This window comes from Coturnix japonica, chromosome 6 (assembly GCF_001577835.2).
Source record: "Coturnix japonica isolate 7356 chromosome 6, Coturnix japonica 2.1, whole genome shotgun sequence".
NCBI lineage: Eukaryota > Metazoa > Chordata > Aves > Galliformes > Phasianidae > Coturnix > Coturnix japonica.
This window is the reverse complement of record NC_029521.1, coordinates 1,183,230-1,202,627: the sequence shown is the minus strand read 5'-3', so window position 1 is coordinate 1,202,627 and position 19,398 is coordinate 1,183,230. Positions and strand designations below refer to the sequence as shown.

The window sequence follows — 19,398 nt, the reverse complement described above, 5'->3', positions numbered from 1 at the left end:
CTCACACAATTAGAATTGCATTGTGTGTCCCTTAGGTTGAAAATCTCAGTGCTTGCTGGAAGTTGAATTGTTCTAGATGGTATGTATGAAATAATTCCCATCTGGAAGCATAAGCAGTATTCTACTCCCTATTGTTTTGAAGGAAGAGAACTTTGTTACTTATTAACATAAGAAGAGGAGCCACTTCTGATGTATGTCTACTCTCAGTTTTCTAAAATAGCAGCATATAGTCAAATCTTTCAGGCAGGTTATTATCTCTAGCAAGAACCCAGATATTCAAAATCATCCATTCAGAAAGTGTACAATGCAGCAGAGGTCTGATCTCCAGGATGTGCATCCGTTTCTTTGGTTGGTCTTATTATTCCTTATTTCTTATGTAAACAGTTTGCAGTTGTGAAAAGGGGTAAAATGAAAGGAAACCCATGAAAATGAAGTGGTTTAGAAGAGCTGTTTCAGAGCTTGTAGATTATCTTCCAAATCAGTGAATCCTATATGTGTATATTATTCTACCTTAAGAAACTGAATTACAGGTGGGAAATATTATGCACCATTTGTAGTCAAAAGAGACAGATCTTCAATAAAGCAGAATATCCTTTTATTAAAAGTAAGAAATATCCATTAAGAAAAGGAAATTTTTTTCTTGTTTTCTCTTGAATCTTAAGGACAAGGAAAAAATGCCTCGATATTGTTTCTCAAATGTTGGGAAAATTGAATATATTTTTAGAAGTGTATAAGAGCTAAAATAATGAAACTATCCAAGTCTCTTTGACATGCTTGTTACTGCTTAAAAATATCTCCAAAATTATGCTCAAATAAATAGAATACAGAAGAAAAAGTGTCAAGTATAGAGCATACCTTCAAGCAAATGAGAACTCAAAAGTGCAGCCTTTTCTGCCTGATCTCATTGTTTTTCACACTTATTTACTTTTCTCTTTTACAAATGTGCAAGTGAAAAGATTGGTGTGGGTTATTCGAAAATACAACTTGGTGATGATACTTTAGTGCTCCTAGAATTTACGTGCTGATGGATAAGAGTGAGAGTGTGTGAAATTATTACTTGGAGCTTCTTCAGCTTGTTTCCTTAAGGCTTTTTTCTGCCCAAGGTGGTGCATTTCCTGGTCACATGCTGCTGCTTTTTATGTCAACTGGGGTTAAGAAAATGATGTTGAATGGGCAATATACTGTTCTCTATGTCCTGGAAATTCCTTTCTGCCATGAGCCATTTTTAGAAGCCAGTTGTGCCCAATTGCACAGCTGTTTCACACAAAAATGTTTGCATTCAGCTGTTCGTGTCAAGGCCAAGAATCAGATATTACCATTTGGTGACAGTAAATGTTATCACAGACTCTACAAACTTCCTTTCTGTAATCAAGATTGCAGGTAATTATATAAAAAAGAATTGCTTTGTAAATGACATGAAGCTTTACCAAGTGGAAGCTAATACACATATGGTATTATGCTTTTAGAGATGTCTTCCAATAAACAGCACAGTGATCAACATTATCTCAAGCAGTAAATGATTTTATCTTATAGTCCAATAAATCCCCCTTTTTTATAGCTTGCCTTTGTTTTACAGTCACAGTAAAATAAAGATCTTCTCAATCTTTTGCTGTCAAATCTGAATGCATGGCGTGTCTGTCAGAATGAAGAAAAGGGCTCTCAGCTACAGCAGTTCTCTCCCAAGCCAGATGTAAGTGGAAGGACATAGTTCTGACTTACTTCCAGTTATAACCTGCTGATTTCACATGACTGTATTTGAGAATAGAGTATTTCATACATATCCAATTTTTATAGGGATAATTTTTATGAGAGAGATTAACCTTTTTTTGTGCCTAGTGTCATTTTCCTTTCTGAGTGTTGCATCACTGCCAAGTTGATATTTGAAGTAAGAATTTCAGGTGTTGTCTCTGAAGTTCTGTTTGCCATGTTAAATGTGCATCAACTGGGTATACGTGGACAGTTAGATCATTTAGAATCACTCAGTCTGACTTTTGTGGTTGAGTATAAGCTAAAACCTGAACTAAAGGAACTGTGAAAGGCAGAGAGATGGGTGTAGGTTGTGTAGATACAGCAAACGGCTGTTTTCTTTATCAGACAGTCTAGGTAGAAGTGTTCTAACAGTTATTGAGTTTAGATTGCTGTGCTTTTACTATGAAGTATGAAATGACTGGGCATGAGGAATTATTATTAGTAGTTCAGGATAATTCTCATGATAGAATTTGAGCGTTAATAAAACATAAAGAGTCATCGTTAAGACTACAGGAGATAAAGCACATGCACTTAACAAATGCAGTTATAGAAGTAAATTCACAATTGAATTTCTGTTAATATTTCTTTGAACTACCGTGGAACAAAGATCTGGTTTTATTTTACATTGCTTGGATTTGTGACTAGCTAAATGTAGAAAAAAATGAGGAGATCAAGTTATTTTCTTACGTGATATGTTAGACAAAATAAAGCTGAGCTTAATTCATTATGATTTATAAGCAGATGCTCCTGCATATGTGCATGTGTTTGTGTGTTCCTGTACTCAGACATTTTAAGAATTGATTGTCCTCCTGGTAACAATAGCAAATAATGATTTGAGATGCAAGGTCCCATTAGTCAGGCAGCTGAATTGGTTACTCACCCCTGCAAATTGCTCTTCAATTCCCACTTCCACTTCTGAGTTCCCACCAAGCCTTCTCCTCCTCCCCAGTGTCGTGTAGGAACAGGCATGTCAGCGTTGAGGAAGATACAGTCATGCAATTCTTTCTAATTGCCAACACTGAATAAATTCACGTTCATTTATATCTGTGAAAAACTGACAGATTGTGTTTGTACACTTGAGCTTGGACAGCTTCTTCCATCTCAGAGTTTGCTTTGTTGTCAAGCTAGAAAAAATGTGAGTCCTTTCCTTTTCTTTAAATTGGGAAGTAGGCTGTTTTCCTCTGAGAAAAAAAAAGAATAAATTGTGAGGGAATACAAACTGCCGTGAGAGAATACAAAATGCTCTTCCAATTCCAAACTGTCTTCCCATATCCATCAAGGATTTTATGCTGTTCTACAGCAATGTTTCTAACCAGTGATTTATGGGGATCAGCTGAAATAAGGCAAAAATACGCAGAGCAATGTCAGAATGGTCAGTTTTTGGTAAGCAACCTTCCTCTGTGCAGTGACGACTTCAGATGCTTACACAGACATCAGCTTGCTAGTGAGCTGTGTATTTTGTAAACATATTTGCTTGCTGTTTGTCAAGCACTGCAGTCATTCTTGAAGGACTAAACGGCATTAAAAAAATATTTTTCTAGTATCACAGACCCATTAAGTGAGCATATGTATAGCAATGAACACAAGTTTATTGAATTTAAATTAGTGAAATCCAAACTTGGCTTGACAACTTTAATGAAATATTTAAGCTGTAGTCAACAGTTGTTTGTCATTGTCATTATTTCAGCAACCAGCAACATTTAGTGGTTATATAAGTGCTGAATTCCTCTGGCATAGTCCAACCCATCCTCTCCTCAGTGACTCAGGATTTTAGAGACTAGCAGATAATCTGTGTATGACAGAGCTGCTGTGGGCTTGCCTGTGTCACTAGCAGAACCCCATGAGGGGACCTGTCCTGAGCATGGGCTTGGCTAGAGGCATCATCTTAGCAGCTGTGTTCAAGCTAAGTCTACTGTGGTCATCACATCACCAGCATCGTTTCTGTTCTTTTCTGAAGCTTCTCCATAATTGTGCCCCTTTCCTGAATCTGTGTGAATCACAATAACAACCATTTCCATGTTTAGATAGTAGTGTGAATATACTCAAGGTAACTTTTAAATGTTTTAGTCTTGGATCTAGTATTTACTACTTACTTTAATTGTTACACTTAAGACCATCAGCTGTTGCAACCTGGCAAGGTGTTACTTTTGTTATGTCTCATACATCACTTCTCTTGTGGGGAAAGAAGTTCATATTTCATGGTCATGTTACGCCAAGATCAGTAGTGATCTAAGAGCCTATTCATATGAGGCAACAAGGAATTCTGCTTTCTTGAATAGGGTTGGATTTTGATCCCTTCTCTTCAGTGGTGCCTGTGATATTAATAATTGAAATTTTATCAGAGCTTTCTTACTTTCAGAATTAATCAAACAAAAACAGGTTTTACAATCTAGTTTATAGATATAGAGATCATTAGTGCTGTAGTGAAGTTTTCTGAAGAGAAAACAGTAAATACCTCTCTGATGTGCTGAGGATGGTGGGGTAATTAATGAAATTAATGAATTAATTAATGATGGGAGTTAATGATATTCTGCTTGAAGGGAGGGGTAGAACCTGGCTCTCTCCCATTTCAGCCCCCGTACCCAGTCTACTCAGGAGAACCGGGTGTGGGTGCAAAGAAAAAACACAATACCCACTCCTCTTTGCCAGCTGCCTGGTTTTGTGTCCAGGGGTGGTCTAGGGAATGGAGATGTTCTCTGTGAATTAAAGTCTTGGGGTGAAGCTGCCCTGATGGAGGCATGCATCCTCCATGGGCCTGTCCATTGGCTACAAGCAGCTATGGCTGCATTTGTGTTTCCAGGGTTCTGTGGGTCTCATCAGTCAGCCTATTTCCAGAGATAAATTTGTTAGTTACAGTGGGCAACCCCTGCAATTTAACAGAGCAGCAATGCTACCTTCCATGAAACTGTCCCAAGTGTTTCGTTCTTATGCTTTAAAAAGGTTACGTATTTGTATGGTTACTCTAACTTGCACTGTTGAGTCTCACCCAGGAACTTTTATAATAGAAGTGTGAGAAGTGAATATGAGGAGAATTAAGAATACCTTATATCAAGACAAGTTATACATATCTGAAATAAAATTAAGGGCTCCTTATGACATGATACAGCTGCTGTCAGGTCATTATTAATATTGAGAGCAACCTGGTTCAATATAAGCTTTGACCTTTTCCTTGCTTGAGATTTCACTACAAAATAAAAACTCAGACATTTATTATTGAAAAATGCTGCTAGTCATGAAGACAGAGTACAGTCTGAACCAGCAGTTTTCAGTATGAAAGTATAATGAAATGTGTGTTTTTCCATGTTAATGTCCTTAAAAAGTGGGTTAGCAAAACTTATTTTGTTCAGTCAGCTTGAAGTTGAGAGACAGAGCTCAAATAAACAGATCTTGAAGGGTTTGTTTGCATTATTTCACCTATTGAAATGCTTCTTTTTCAATTTTGATTTTATTTTAACCTTTTAAAACATCCGAGCAGTTTGGAGCTTTGTGTACTGCTTCATTGATATGTAGAAGGGGAAGAAAAAAGGAGGGCTGTTTGTACACTGAATGTCTTTATTTTGTTTAAGAGAAAAGCACGCGGGATCTTATATGAGACAGGTTGAAGAAGGAGGGAGGCTTAGGGGTGAGAGCTTTATCCCTCTGCTTTACCATCTCCTGTTGGCTTTCTGCATTTGAGTTGTGATTTGCTTGGGGTGGGACTGTGTGCAGGGTTCAGCCCTGTGGCCTCAAGATGCTGGAGGAGGTATCCACAGCCATGATGCTATGTGTTTTGCTCTTTCAAAGAGTGCTTCAGAGACCTCTAGGGAAGGGAATTGATGGGCTTTCTCTGCTGCCGTTGTCTATGTGAAAGGGAGCTGTAAGCAAATGCTGCCCTGGACCTGCAAGGTTGTGTGGAATGCTCTTCTGACAGTACTGCAGGAAAAAAAGAAGTATTTTTCCACTTAATTAGTGATGCTTGCCTAATTGGCAGAGATTGATTCAGCGATCTTTTTGATTCGTCCTTTTTTTAATTTTTTTTTTTTTATCTTATGTTACAGATATACGTGGACTGCAGGGATTTCTCGATCAGGCCTCCAGGCTGGGACTTGATGTGTCATTACAAAAAGTGGACAGGAACATCAGCAGAGTCTTTGCCAACCTTTTCACTACAATGAAAACTGAAGAGCTGAACCGCTATCGGGACACGTTACGAAGGGCTATCTTACTTCTAAGTCCACGGGGAGCCCAGACATTCATTAATGAGGTCAGTGAACAGTTATTTTTATAATCATTTCAAGAATGTAAATGATGACTTATTTGATACCAGGCCAGGTTTTTGGAAGTGGTAGATTTTGATAGTGACGGTTGATAAGCATCGAATGTTCTTTGTCAGATAATTTTCAGAGTATAACAGTATAATGTACACCATTTAATGCCAACTTTGCAGTAAATGCGAATGGGGTGGTGGTGGGTGCTTTCAATACAAACAGTTGAGTGGGGAAATTACTCTTTTACTTTTGTTGTCTTTCATACCAATACTCTTGACTTGGATTTCAACCACTGTCTTCAAGTGACAGGAAAATCTACTCTGGTATTTTAGAAATGAAACATAATGTTTGAAAAGATCATCTTTGGAAATCTCCAGACTTGTTGCAAAAATGTACATCACTGATGTTTGGTGGCTGAATCAGTTTTTTCTCAAGTACAAAGTAGGAATTGTATGTTTGCCTTTTTCTTGATGATTTCTTGGAGTCATTAATGCTCATTAGGACAGGGATGTGGCTGTTGGGTGAACTCATAATTGATGTTGTGCTAAGGGGTAATTTTTGGCACTAATTAGTTTTATCCAGCCTTTAAAATATTAAATAATGGATTATTTTGCAGAACATTTTATATGTCAGAGTTGAGAATATGAGTTGGATCCCCAGCCTAACTTTTACGTATGTTCATTAGTGAAGAATTGGGCTTTTTTTTTTTAAACTATCCATGGATAAGGCTGAACCAAGAAACTAAAATTAGGATGTGACCTGTTTCTAATTATCAGTTTTGCCATCTTTAGCCTGCTAAACTTAAAAAGCCTTTCTTTTTTCTTTCTTTCTTTCTTTTAAGATCACAACATAAGTAAATCCTCCAGATTTATGTTCAGTGGTAATTTTTAAAACTAATTGAGTTAATTTTATCATTTATAAACATAGCAAAAGGAGTAGCTTAAGCAGGAGTAAGCACAGCAACAGACTTCAGTTGTGTTCATGCATGCAGAAGGATTTTCAGTTAAGGAACAAGGGAGTTCACACCTTAGAATTACAGTTAACTTAAACAGATCAATCAGTAGCGTTATTTGCTTCATGGCAGACCTCCAGCAAACATAGGTGAGATTGGTTTTGCAGGTGGTCCTCACAATGTTTCCAAGCCAGGTATTGAACGGAAATTGTCATGTGTGTTTTATTGTGACATGCACTGGCTGAAAGGCCTGTTTCCTTTAAGTGACACAAACTCAGGCAGATGTTACCAGGAGTTACATGCAAGCCGGGCCAGGATCCTGCAGGTCTCCTGGGTGTAGAGGCTAATGTATTAAACTGTTTTACTCCTCGCTTCACCTTAAAGCAGTGTCTATTATAGGCATTAAGGCTAATGATCTTGATATATTTCCAGATCCCTGCAGGGGTTTAACTGTAGGCAGAAATGAAAAGTAATTTATTTGGCAATCTTCCTGTATTGAATCCTGATTGATTCAGAAAAGCTTTATAAAATGTAAGTCTTTGAAAGGAGCTCTTAAAAGACTCAAGATGCAAGGTGTGTGAGGTAGGAAAGAATCCCTCACTACTGGAAGCTGGACATAGGCAGTAAGTGCAGCTGATTATCTGCAGCGTAAGTTCAGATAGTCCGGAATAATAACTTTCTGTTTAATTGAAATATGTGTTTTCATATAATTTACAGAAATACCTTGTTCACAAGATACAACAGTAGAACGAAAATTCCTTTTTGCTTACATATTTCCACAGTTAGTAAGTATTTCACACTGTAAGATAAAGACTGAAGCTGGATCAGGCACTGGCAAAGGCTGCCTGTGGCATCTCCTCCTTGGAACCTTCAGCAGCCACATGGACATGGCCCTGGTTCCCCTCTCAGGCTGTCCCTGCTGGAGCCAGGGTTGGACCCAATAGACCCAGAGGACCTCGACAGCCTCTGCCACCCTGTGATATATAATTTCTGGCAATGCAAATTCTGTATGTAGCAGAGATTCCTTATTAAGATTAGTTACTTAGGTGACATTTCCTAGTTGAGGAAAAGTCTCTCAGAACAACTTCAGTCAGTTTTGATTAAAATCTGTTGGCTAAATGACAAATCTTGATTCTTATTTTCTTTTTGAAGTGTTTCATACAGACCCTCTTGTGGAACACATCATAAAAATAACAGACATTCTCAGGCTGTCTGGATTATGAACCCTGACATGAATGATTGTAACAATTTTTTTCTAAGCAGAAGTCATCCCTACCAGTCATTTGAAGCAGGCACAAGATTTATTTTGCTTGTTTGATATTGAAAGTGATACATTTTTCCCTCTAAAAAATGGATCCGTGTTTCAGTCCTGCTCATCATCTCTTGGGTGGGCAAGAAGGATCCCATCTAACTTCAGATGAGATCTAGAGATAGAGGACTCTGCAATCTCATACATGAAAACCTTTCTAAAGCACAGAAGAACTCCATTTTAGGATATTTTTCTCTCTTGGTTTTTGTTTAGGCATTGTTTACCAGCTTTGTATTCTCAGTGCCAGATTCTGTGTCAGCTTTACTGCAGCAGAGATTACTGACATTGTCATAGGTTTTAAAGGTTGGTTATTATGCTACCAGATTGCCCTGACTCTGATAGAAGGAAGAGAGAAAAATGCTTCCTTTTCCACCTGCAGAGGTCCTTCTTGTGTGCACTTGACCTGGTGCCCTTGTTCAGTTTGCATGTAAGACCATTCTCACCTACAAGTAAGCATGTAAGAGCAGAGGTGAATTATTACTATTTTTTTTAAGACCAGAAAAGAGGGAAATTCAGTCATTGAGAGATGTTGGTTGGTTGGACACGTGGCTGTTACTGTCTTTGGCCCCTATGCCAGGGTGTGAGGTTCAGAAGGCTCCCTCTGTAAGACAAGCCTGTAGAGGCAGCCAGGTTCTGCCTGGCTCTTCCACTTGCCAATGGATATGTTTTTTCAGTTGCAAGTAGAAGTACATTTGTAGGGACTGCTTTTATCATTAAGAGCTCTGCACTATATAGAGACATGAAAACAGTTCAAAGATTGGTGTCAAGAATGATAAAAGGATAGGAGAGCATGACCTGTGCAGACAGGTCTCAGGAGCACAGTATATACAGCCTGCCTACGGGAGTATAACTGACATATTTGAGAAGAAACATGAGAGGAGGAGGAGGAGGAATTATTTGAAGTGATGATGGGTGGTCTAACAGGAAGTTATGACCTGAAGCTAAACAAGGGAAGTTTTCTCCCAGGGAGGTCAATTAGACATAGTGAGCGGTTGGCAAGAGGTCAGCAAGGCATTGTCCTTCAGGGCATTCAAGAGCACACTAAATAAAACGCTTGGGTAGCTTAGTGCAGCTATCTTTCCTGCACTAGTTTGAAGGAATGTGCTAGATGACCCAGGGGTCCTCCTGAAGACCTATCAGGAAACATTTATTGTGTGAATAAATTTAGACTTCATACATTTTTTACACAGAGTATTTGAAGAGGAGGAAGAGATCTTATAGGTTAAGGTTTCTTAAGTTTCCTATTGCAGATTTGCAGTAACAGTTGCTGAGGCTGTTTTTTCTTCTTCACAGAACTCGTGTGGTTTTTTTGGGATGTATATTTTGATGAGATTTTTCTTTAAAACCATAGGTGACATCAGTTGCTTTATAGACTTCGGTCATCCTAGTTCCCAGTGTTATCACTTGCACTTTTGTAAACCAGTGAAGCGGAAACTGTAACAGTTGCATGTGGTTATTGATTTGAAAAGAGAAGGAATTCTTGGCTTTACAAAACCTTCAACTCAGCATGACTTGTTTTGGCAGCTTCAGTGAAGTGCAAAATATTTCTGTTTAGATAGGCCTTTGAGAATGATATTATTACTTGCAAGTCTGTCCTGCCTGTGTATGCTAGTAAGCTTACTGCAATAAGGTGCCCAGTATATATGTGTATCACCGCAGCATGCCAGCTGGAAGCAGAGCACTTTGAGTGTCATATGCCTAGCACTGCAAACAAGTAAAAAGCAAAAATAAAAAACGCATAATAGAGAGCACATTAATTGCACTAAAATATAATGCTAAAACCCTAAATTGTCGAGGCAGGGTGATCTGAATCACTGCAATCCCAATAGCAGGTGAAGATATCTGCTTCCAGAATGTTACCAGTATTGTTAAGGAGTTGTCATTTATCTCTGCCCTGTTTATGTAGTCACCTCTGTGTACACCCTGGAAAGTAATGACTATTCTTTTTCTCTGGCTCATATCCCATGTGGTTCTGTACAGATAAAAGGAAAAAGAAAAAGAAAGAAAAGAAAAAAAGAGATTCTGCTTTTTGCCTATTTCACAATGATGTGTGGCCTTCCTTATTTTTGGTCATTGGAGTTGCTGAGTACCTTGTTTCTGGAGTACTCAATTGGCACTTGTCTGTGACCGGTGCCTTCTTGTGACCTCTCTCTTTCCCTCCTGCACTCAGTGACATGCGATTACTTGATCAGAAGAATTATTTATGGCATCTTGAACACTGCACCCACAAGTAAATGTGTGAAATCTTTTTTCATAAGAAGCAAAGACTTTTATTTTTCATAATTAAGCAGGAAGAAAGTAGTTTAATACTGATTTTCTGGCACTTGGTATTTCGTATTGGCATATATCTCTTTCTTATTTACACTGCAAATGTACAGCATATTAGTCTGTTTTTCTGTTTTATATACAGTATATAAACATCTTGAAATACGGCTGAATAACTTCAGGAAAAAATATTACGCCTCTTCTGTTTTTAGAAGGTAATTCCTTTGTTTAAAGAGGTGGTAATGATTTGTGAGTGCTGGTAACAGAAGTTAGAAATAATAGCTATACAGTAGTAGAATACTTCGAGGTAAATTACACCTGCCTGATTTTTAGCAAATCCCCATCTGATTTACTGTTTCCTTCTCAGAGTTATAATCATGTGTGCCACTGACAGCTTCAATACAGTAAGGCTCTTTGTGGTTAAAGAGAGTATTAGCTATAATTAAAACCCAAACAAAACTCATTAGACTGCCACAACCTGACTGAAAAACAAAGCTTCCCATTTTGGGATAATTTGACTTAGAAGCAAACTTATTTGGAACCAGCTACAAGAAAAATAAAAACCCACAAAAAACAAACTAGCAAAAAAACCCCATCCCAATATACCACAAAATAGGATCACTGCAAGAATATGTTGGAAGAAATCATTTACTTTCGTTATAGTCTTGTGGGTGCAGTGAAGAGAGGAAAATAAATTCCTCATTTGGTGAATAAATAACTTCCTTAAATGCTTACCCAGCTTCATGTAAATTCTACTGCAGGTATGCTTAAGTGATTATACTTTTAAAAATCCTTTTTGTTTGACTCAGCTGGTAATGTTGCATCAAATTTTGAACCTGAGTGTTGCAACTGTGAGAAAAGTGAGGCTTGCATCCAATTTTGTACTTCTCTAACAGCAAAACACAGCAGTTTTCTGAGGCTTGGGAAACACTGGAGAAAAAAGATTATGGAGATTGAGTCCGTTGGCAAGAGCTGCAATAAGTCGTTATGAGTCTAAAAACTGCTCTACTAGCAGTCTAACTAAATCCTTCAGTATGACAGATAAAATGTCTGGTCTGAAGGAACTGGATTTTATCTCATGTTTTGATTCTGTTGACTGGGCTCATGAATAGAGCACCACTTCTTTTTTTTTTTGGATGTCATTAAATCGGTATGTGCAGGAACTGGCTGCATGGAGCAGAACAAGGTAGCGACATCAAGTAACAGCGTAGACTGTATTCTTGTGCTGAAAAGGTGATGTTGAACATAGGCGTAAAAGCAGAAGGGCTAGTGAAAGAGAAGGCAAGCAAGGGGTGGAACAGAACAATAAACAAGACTTTGGAAAGGAGCGGGTATGTAATTAAAGGAGAGAATAGGCGTTCTAAAACTATGTTTTGTTTTTGTTGTTTTGTAGCAATAAGCAGTTGTTAAAGTTAACAATTAATGTGAATTAAGTGGGTGAAAAGAGCAAGCATATGACGGAAGCGTAGTTGAGGCTTATCAAAACTGATAGTTCCAGAACAGTTTGTTGAATGAATAACAGTGCAAGACACAGCTTCTGTTCCAGATAGAGGAGGTGGAGATGAGATAAATAATGTGGGAAAAGAACTGCCTAAAGAGAAGATGATGGTATTATTAACAAGGAAAATTTCACCTCTGCTATGAATTGGTGGAAATTCCTTCTGAAGTGCTCCTTGGATAAAGTTTTAAGTGAAGTGCTGCTGATATTGCTCTTAAGTGAAATGGTCAAAACTTCTTAGTGAATATGCTACAAAGAAGTGTCATCCTCTCTCTCTATGGTGGAGGACTTAGCTATGACTCAGAACTGCATGCTATGGTTGAAGCACTGATTGGAGCAATCTTGTGATAAGAAGTGGCTGCTTAGAACTGATATAATACCAGAAACACTTGAGGCTGGAAAAGCCACTTTGCTGTAGGACTACTGTCGGACAAGCCAAGGAACTAGTGCTGGGGGGAATCAGGAGATGGTTTTAAGGAGGAGAGAACCGAAACTTGAGATGATCATGTTCTTTCTAACCCACTTACACGTGCCTACCTTGAGGTTCTCTATGGAGTGTGCTGTGGGAGCACCGCTTGCCTACAAAGAGTTGTCTGGCAAGGATGAGGCTGAGTTTTGATATTCTAACTCAGGCAAGTATTGAAAGCTTAGGAAGTTCTTGGAATTTTCATCTTAATGTTTGAAACTCTTAATGCTCAGTGAATTTGGGGTACTTTTCCACTGCAGTTTTTTTGAGTTGTAAGATGTGATTGAGCTTCTAAATTTTCTTCTGTTGTCTGCAGACAAGGCTGTGAATGCCTTGGACACACAGGAATGTCCTGTTGGGCAATGTACAATTCACTTTCTTTAGTGTTGTCTTGAGTGACATCCGCAATTAGCCTTTCTATAAGCTGAGAGAGACCAAGTCTCTAGTGAGCACTAAAAAACCAAAGCTACCAGAAAACATCCCCTCTCCTCACTCCTTCATATTCAAAGGCTGTTTTTATCAGATTATTTTACTTCAGATTGCTCAGCTGACTCCTGGAATGCTGTTCAGTTTAAAGTCAAAGATTATATATATAATATATGTATATTTAATGTAGTGGAAGGTTAAATAAAATATTCTGACATATCTGTAGTCATTACAATACATTAATATCTGTGAAACATTTCTCTAAAATACTGTAAATCTGCAGATGACTTTATCATTCATAGCAAGGATAATTTTCTACAATTTATCTGTCATTTACCAGAAAGCAGAGATTACTAATTAATTATGGATGATTAATTTTAAAATATGTTCTTGCATTTGCATTTCATCACTATACCAGTGTTAGCCTATTGTGAGACTTCAGCAGAAGTAATAGAGCTTCATGGAAAAAAGAACACTTTTCTTATAAAAATCAGAACAATGTAATGCTCGCACAAAAGCTATTTACTATTTTCCAGTTCTAACTTTCCACAAACCTTCAGTGAATTGTTCAGCTTACTGTGTTATGGTAGCTTGACTTTGAGGATTATGAAACACGTATTGCAATTACAATGCATTCAATTTTTGAACTTTCAAGACCAGTGCATACACACTGTGGTTACAGGTTGATGTTTCCCATGGGCACATCTGCAAGTGCTTTTGAGCACCAGGACTGACTTGGAGCTGGGATTTCTGCTCAGTCTGTCTGTCAGTCATCTCTCCCTTAAAAGGCTCTTGTAGAACTGATGTACTGGATTAAGGAAATCACTACCTCAATTCATTACTCTTTTCAGGGGTTATAGAAGAAGGCCATTTATCCTGAGAAGAGATGAGTAGTAATTGCTAATAATGATTTGCACCTGCTTTGCGTCTTTTTCAGAGGAGGTTTTTAATCACTTTTAGTAGTTGAAATGAAATGATATTTACCTAAGTCTTACTTCTAGTTTCAAACTAATTTGGGAAATGATTTAAGCCTTCACTAATTGCTTGCTGCGTGCAATATATCAGTATCTGTGTGCAAGATAAAAGCTTGGCCTAGATTTATTTTGGTTTGAGAAGGTTAATCCTAAACAATGACTGGCGCTCTGTTTCTCTTAAAGTTCTTTCTGTGCATGTGGCGTAGGTGCAAGGGTCAGCCCTTGCTGCTGTAGTATTGCCAGCATCTAGGAGGCAGCACTGATGGTTATTTCTTCACAGTTCAGAATGTCAGAGCTCCAGAAGAATCCAAAATAAATATTCACATTAGCTTTCTGGAAATGTAAGGGAGGAAGTATTCAGGAACCTTGTGCATTATGGGCAAGCAGTTAGATCCAATTAAATTAAGCTTATAACTTGAGACAGTGTGATAACCGTGCAATGAGATTGTCTTTTCCTCAGGCCAAGAGTGTTCTGTGTCAAACAAATAGAACCGTGTATCATCAGCATAAAGCATGATGTGCCAGCTCCTTCATTTACCTTTGTACATTGTACAATGAAAGGATGTAAGCTGTTGTTTTTCTTTGGTTTTTAATTTGCTTGTTTTAAATAGCATAATCCCATGAATAATTATTTTCCTGCTGCCTCTGTTAGTACCAGGGGTGCTATCGTAAATACTGTGCTTGCATTACTTGAGTGCCTAATTATGAATTGGGATGTTGTTTTACTGGATGCTGTATGAACGTGTGTCCCCAGAGAATTTACAGTGTACGAGAGGTGACAGACAGTGTCTGGATGAGAAGGTTGTTCAATGACAGAAGTAGTCTTTGTATGGGAAGGCATTTAGCATTTTGAAAAAACATATGGGGTCTTAAGATTTGCGGACCGATTTCTTTTTTCATTTAAGGTAGGAGATGAGGAAGTTGACACCAAGACCAAAATCTCAGTGATGAAATATAGGTAACCTGGAATATTGGGATAAAAAGTATACAGTGTTGCAAATGAAGATTGTTATCCTGTCTTTGATGTTACAGATAATCAGGTTGCTCTTGAAGCAATGTGAAGGAATAGGTGAAATGATCAAAGTTAGAGATCCTCTTTGCAGCAGAAGTTTCTGTAAGATATGAGAGGAACTTGCAGTTTTTAAGGTCAGGAAGATGAACTTTGCAGTAATCAATATGTAATGTCATAAAGGCTGGGAAAGGAGTTCTAGCATTATGGGTAGATATAAAGAATTGTTTATTAGAAAGGTTATGTCTAAAGAATCTGGGAGATTTGGGGCTTATCCTGGATGAGAGGCTTTGAAAGAAGTAAGAGGCAAAGATGATACTTGGATTGCAGTCTAAATTGGCAGGTCTGATGTTCTGGCTGTCTATTTTGACTGAGAAAAAGGATTTCCTTTTCCCTGAAGGGAGAGGATTCAGAAATCTCATTATCCCCATAAAGCTTATGAGAGTATCCAGAAACCAGGTTAACAATTTAGAGCGAGCAGAATATGAAAAATGTGTCACAGAGTGGTAGATGAAGACAGAACAACATGAGGATGGCAGTGGATTATTTGCTTTTTTGCTTGCTGGATAGAGGTGGCACAAAGAGAGGAGATCACAGAAAGAATTGATGAGGGACCTTCCTTGGGAGCCTGAAGAATATTCAAAAGTCCCCCAGCAAGGCTGTACTGAAGGAGGCGGTGTAGAAGGAAACCCAGGAGAGAAGTGCTGGGATAGTAAGATTTATTCAGAAGAAAGGAGTTCAGCTGCATTAAAAACAGCTGGCAAGTCAAAGAGCAAAAATGTTAGAGTTTGGATAGGAAAAGTTCTCAATTTATGTCAATTGAAATGGTTTTACTGAAGAAGGCAGAAACCAGAATGAAGAGGATTCAGCCTGAGATCAGGAGACATGGAGTCAAGGCAACAGATGCATACTTAAGGGGCTGCAGCTGAAATGGAGAGGGCATATGGGATGTAGAACTGTGAAGAGTGTGAAAAAGGAGAATGTCTCAAATGCTTTCTGGTTTCAGGAAAGAGAAATAAAGTAAGAAGGATTTACTGTTAAGGGTATCTTCTAATTCTTATAATATGAGTTGTGTGTCGGATATCTTCAAAGGATCTGGGGACTGGAAAGCATTACATGTGTGGAGTGAAGGGAGAGGATGGCAGTGGCAGCGGGTTGCTGTAGGCTGGGGATTGCATGTTTTTGGATAGACAGCAAGTGCTGTCCAGAGTGGCAAATTAGGAGTCGGCCGTGCTTGTCTCTACAGATATCATTGGAAACAAGGTTTCCTTTGTGTTTTGTCCTCTAGTGATTAGAAAGGTAAAGATCAGTAAGTAGTAGAGATGCTTTTCCATATCCTCCCCCCAGTGAAGAGGACAGCATTGTGCAGGATTCTTTCTATTTAGTTTTATTGAGAAAGGAGACAGTGTTCCAGATATTTGGATCATTTCCTTTGCAGTGTGACTAAGGGGATAAAAGAGCACTGGCTCTGACTGTGTCTTGTGTGGGGCAGAACACAAACTGTGTTTTGTAGAGGGCAGTTTCTAATAGAATTTTAGTTTTTAGTGCTGCCTTTTTACTGGAAAAATCTTTGTGCTGAAATTTTCACAGAAGGAAATAAATCACACTTCTCTACATTGATTTGCCGTTTTTCAAACTAATGGCATATGGCTTTTGCTTTTTTTTTGCCCCTGGTTTTGTTTGTTGTATATCAGAGTTATATTAAAATGTATTTTCATGAGGCTTTTTTTTTTTTTTTTTTCAAAGATGGTTTTTAGACGTTGATCTCTTTGTGTTGAGGAAGTTACCTAATTATTAGCCCTAAAGCACATCAAACATAGAGGATACAGGATTATTAGTCTCTTCCCCTTCTGGAGCATGGGGCTGCAAAGAAAGAGGGCAGTTTACTGAATTCACTTGAAATGGGGCTTGAACTTCTAAATGTCACACCAAGAACTTTGCCAAAAGGTCATCCTTTCATTTGATACTGCCAGGTATGTCTTTGCTGCTATTGACATCTAGTTGTTTCATTTGGTGGAACTGACGTTCCTGTCACTCCAGTGTTTCTTGTATCAGACACGCAGCCTTTAACCCATACACACTGTGTCAAATATCATAGCACTTTTCAAATAGTAGGTTGGCTTTATTTTCAGGTAAATAATACAGCTTGCCCATAAAGACCTACAGAGCATTTTAAGAGCTGCTCAGGTAACTTCTAAAATTTGTATTTTATTTATTGAATTGAGTCCTTTCCGTGTAATGGGGTTATAGTTTGCTCAGACCCCGTGCTCTTTGAATGAGACCAATTTGTTTGGCACTGAGCCATCCTTTCAGCCTGAAGCAATCAAATTTAAAAGCTTTGCACTTTTATTAATGTATGTACAAATAGTGATTGGATTCCAAGGACACTCTTTAGGAAAGCACCTTGAGTGATTGGTCTTGGTATGGAATTAATATTTCCTTCCAACTTAAAAAAAAAAACAAAAAAAAAAACTACTTAAAATTATTTTTAGATCAAACTGGAAAGGAAAAAAAAAGGCAACAAAAAGCACACACACACATGAACAATCCCCCTCAAAGAAAAGCCCACCCACACCAAAACCATCACACTGACTGTGCTTAACGATGGTATCTTGGTTTGAAAATATAACAAGTTCCCCTCAATGTTTTCCTTTAAAATTATTAGAGAATATTTTGAGGTGTACATCATTGCATAAAATATTGTTTATATTTGCATCTTCAACTTTTTCTGTCTTTCTCATTCTGTTTTGAGTATGTTTTTCAAGTGCCAGATAGGATTTTAATAGGGATATCATCCCCAGAATAGTAGATAAATTAATCCTGGAAGGCGTGAGCTTCGAGTTGTTCTATTCCAGCTGATTGAGAACACTTGCATTTCTAATATGCTCTCCTGTCACTTCCAAACAATGTCAAAATCTCTCTTGTAAACTAGGTGGGGAATGGTATCTTAAAAACCCTGTTGGAACTGGTTATTGTTTCAGGCAGGGGACTTACAACACTGATCAGATGGAACAGAAACAGTACAGAAAGCCTGCCCTGCTCAGGCTCTTTGCCATCACATGTTTTTGTGAATGGCAAAGACACAGAGAGTAAAATGAGGAAAAGTCAAAGCCTGAATGTGAGAGCGAGGAGGGAAAAGTCACCCTGGCTCTTCAAGTGAGGAAACCTCTTAGGGAGTGTGCATGGAACACTTGAGCTATAGAGCCTGACCAGGAGCCAGAAGTGTCACGCCTTCCACAATTCAGTGGTAACTGATGTGGAAGCTGTTGTTTGTGATTTCTGAATAACATTTATGGAGTGCTGCAAGCTCAGCTGAAAAGGAAGACAAACTTGAATGAAATATCTGAGAGGAAGTATCAAAACATCACACATTTCTGAATATCATGAGGCAAAGTGCTGTTTCATCATTTTGGGGCTGTTGAATAGAGACATCAAAATGGATCCGTGATTCAGGAGAGTGGAGGAGCCTACATGATGTTTCGAATAATCATTTGGGGAGCGGAACTTGAACAGAAAAAATCAGTGAGGTCAAATCAGTGAAGTCAACTCCTGCCTGTCAGAGCTGCTGGGGAAAAGGTAGAAAGCTTTTACTTTTTTAAGCAGAAAATGTCAAACTAACAAGGTATGTTATCTGTGAAAATAAACAACCTTTTCCCCAACACTGCTTAGGAAGGGGTAGCTGAAGAAAAAAAGAAAAAGAAAATTCTGCATTTTTTATTCTCAGTGCAGTGTTCTTGCATGTACCTTCATAAAAGTGGTGTTTGTGTGTGCTCTTGGGCAGCATGCTCCTGCAGATGGCCTTTGGGGGGATGTGTTTGGATTAGCACTTATGCACCATTTGAAAGCATGACATGCATGCAAAGGGCATGCTAGCCAGTGCTGAGCAGCGACATGTAGGCATGGGGAGGCCTGGGCTGCCAGGGATGCTCAAGACAACACATCAACAGGGTCTGCTCCATCTCACTCTCTTCTATGTGCAGGATGGAGAGACTATACATGTGATACTTTCTCCCATCACTTTTATAGGCAGATCTCATAACACTCCATCTGATATTCAAGCACAATTTCTGATGTATCTGAGAGTACTAGCTTGTCAGGAGGATTCTTCTATCCATTAGCATTTTCAAGATCAAATCTACGCAAGTGATCAACTTTGTAAAAACATCCTTAAATAGGAGAACTCCACAGAGAGAAAGGCAGCAGTTTGCTGCTCATGACCAGCAGATTTGGTGACAAGAGGACTGCAGGTCAGCTGTATGAGTCATCATTTCCATCTGCTTGTAAACTTGTGACAGAAGTTTTCAAGAATAGAAGCTAAAAGCCACCTGGCAGAAGTTTGTTATCAAGCAATTGTAAACCACTATAAAGATCAAACACTATAATCATTTGGGTCTCATTAGTGTATCTTCAGTTGTCAAAAGCAGTGTCCAACTGCATATAACGCAGGGTTTTCTTTCATTCCTCAAACTCTATTTTTAATATTGTACCATGAGACTGTCATTA

At 38.4% G+C, this 19,398-nt stretch overlaps 1 protein-coding gene across 4 annotated transcripts in view; it reads left to right on the top strand.

Moving 5' to 3' along the window:
* Positions 1-19,398, top strand: part of GRID1 (glutamate ionotropic receptor delta type subunit 1) — a 484,592-nt gene that overhangs the window by 262,691 nt on the left and 202,503 nt on the right. For all 4 annotated transcript variants that reach the window (XR_004307682.1, XM_032445260.1, XM_032445261.1 and 1 more), the window contains exon 4: positions 5,787-5,992. Coding sequence is in view for 3 of the 4 variants with exons in the window: in XM_032445260.1 (XP_032301151.1) it covers positions 5,787-5,992 (206 nt within the window). In the remaining variant the exon portion in view is untranslated. The remainder of the gene's footprint in view (positions 1-5,786; positions 5,993-19,398) is intronic.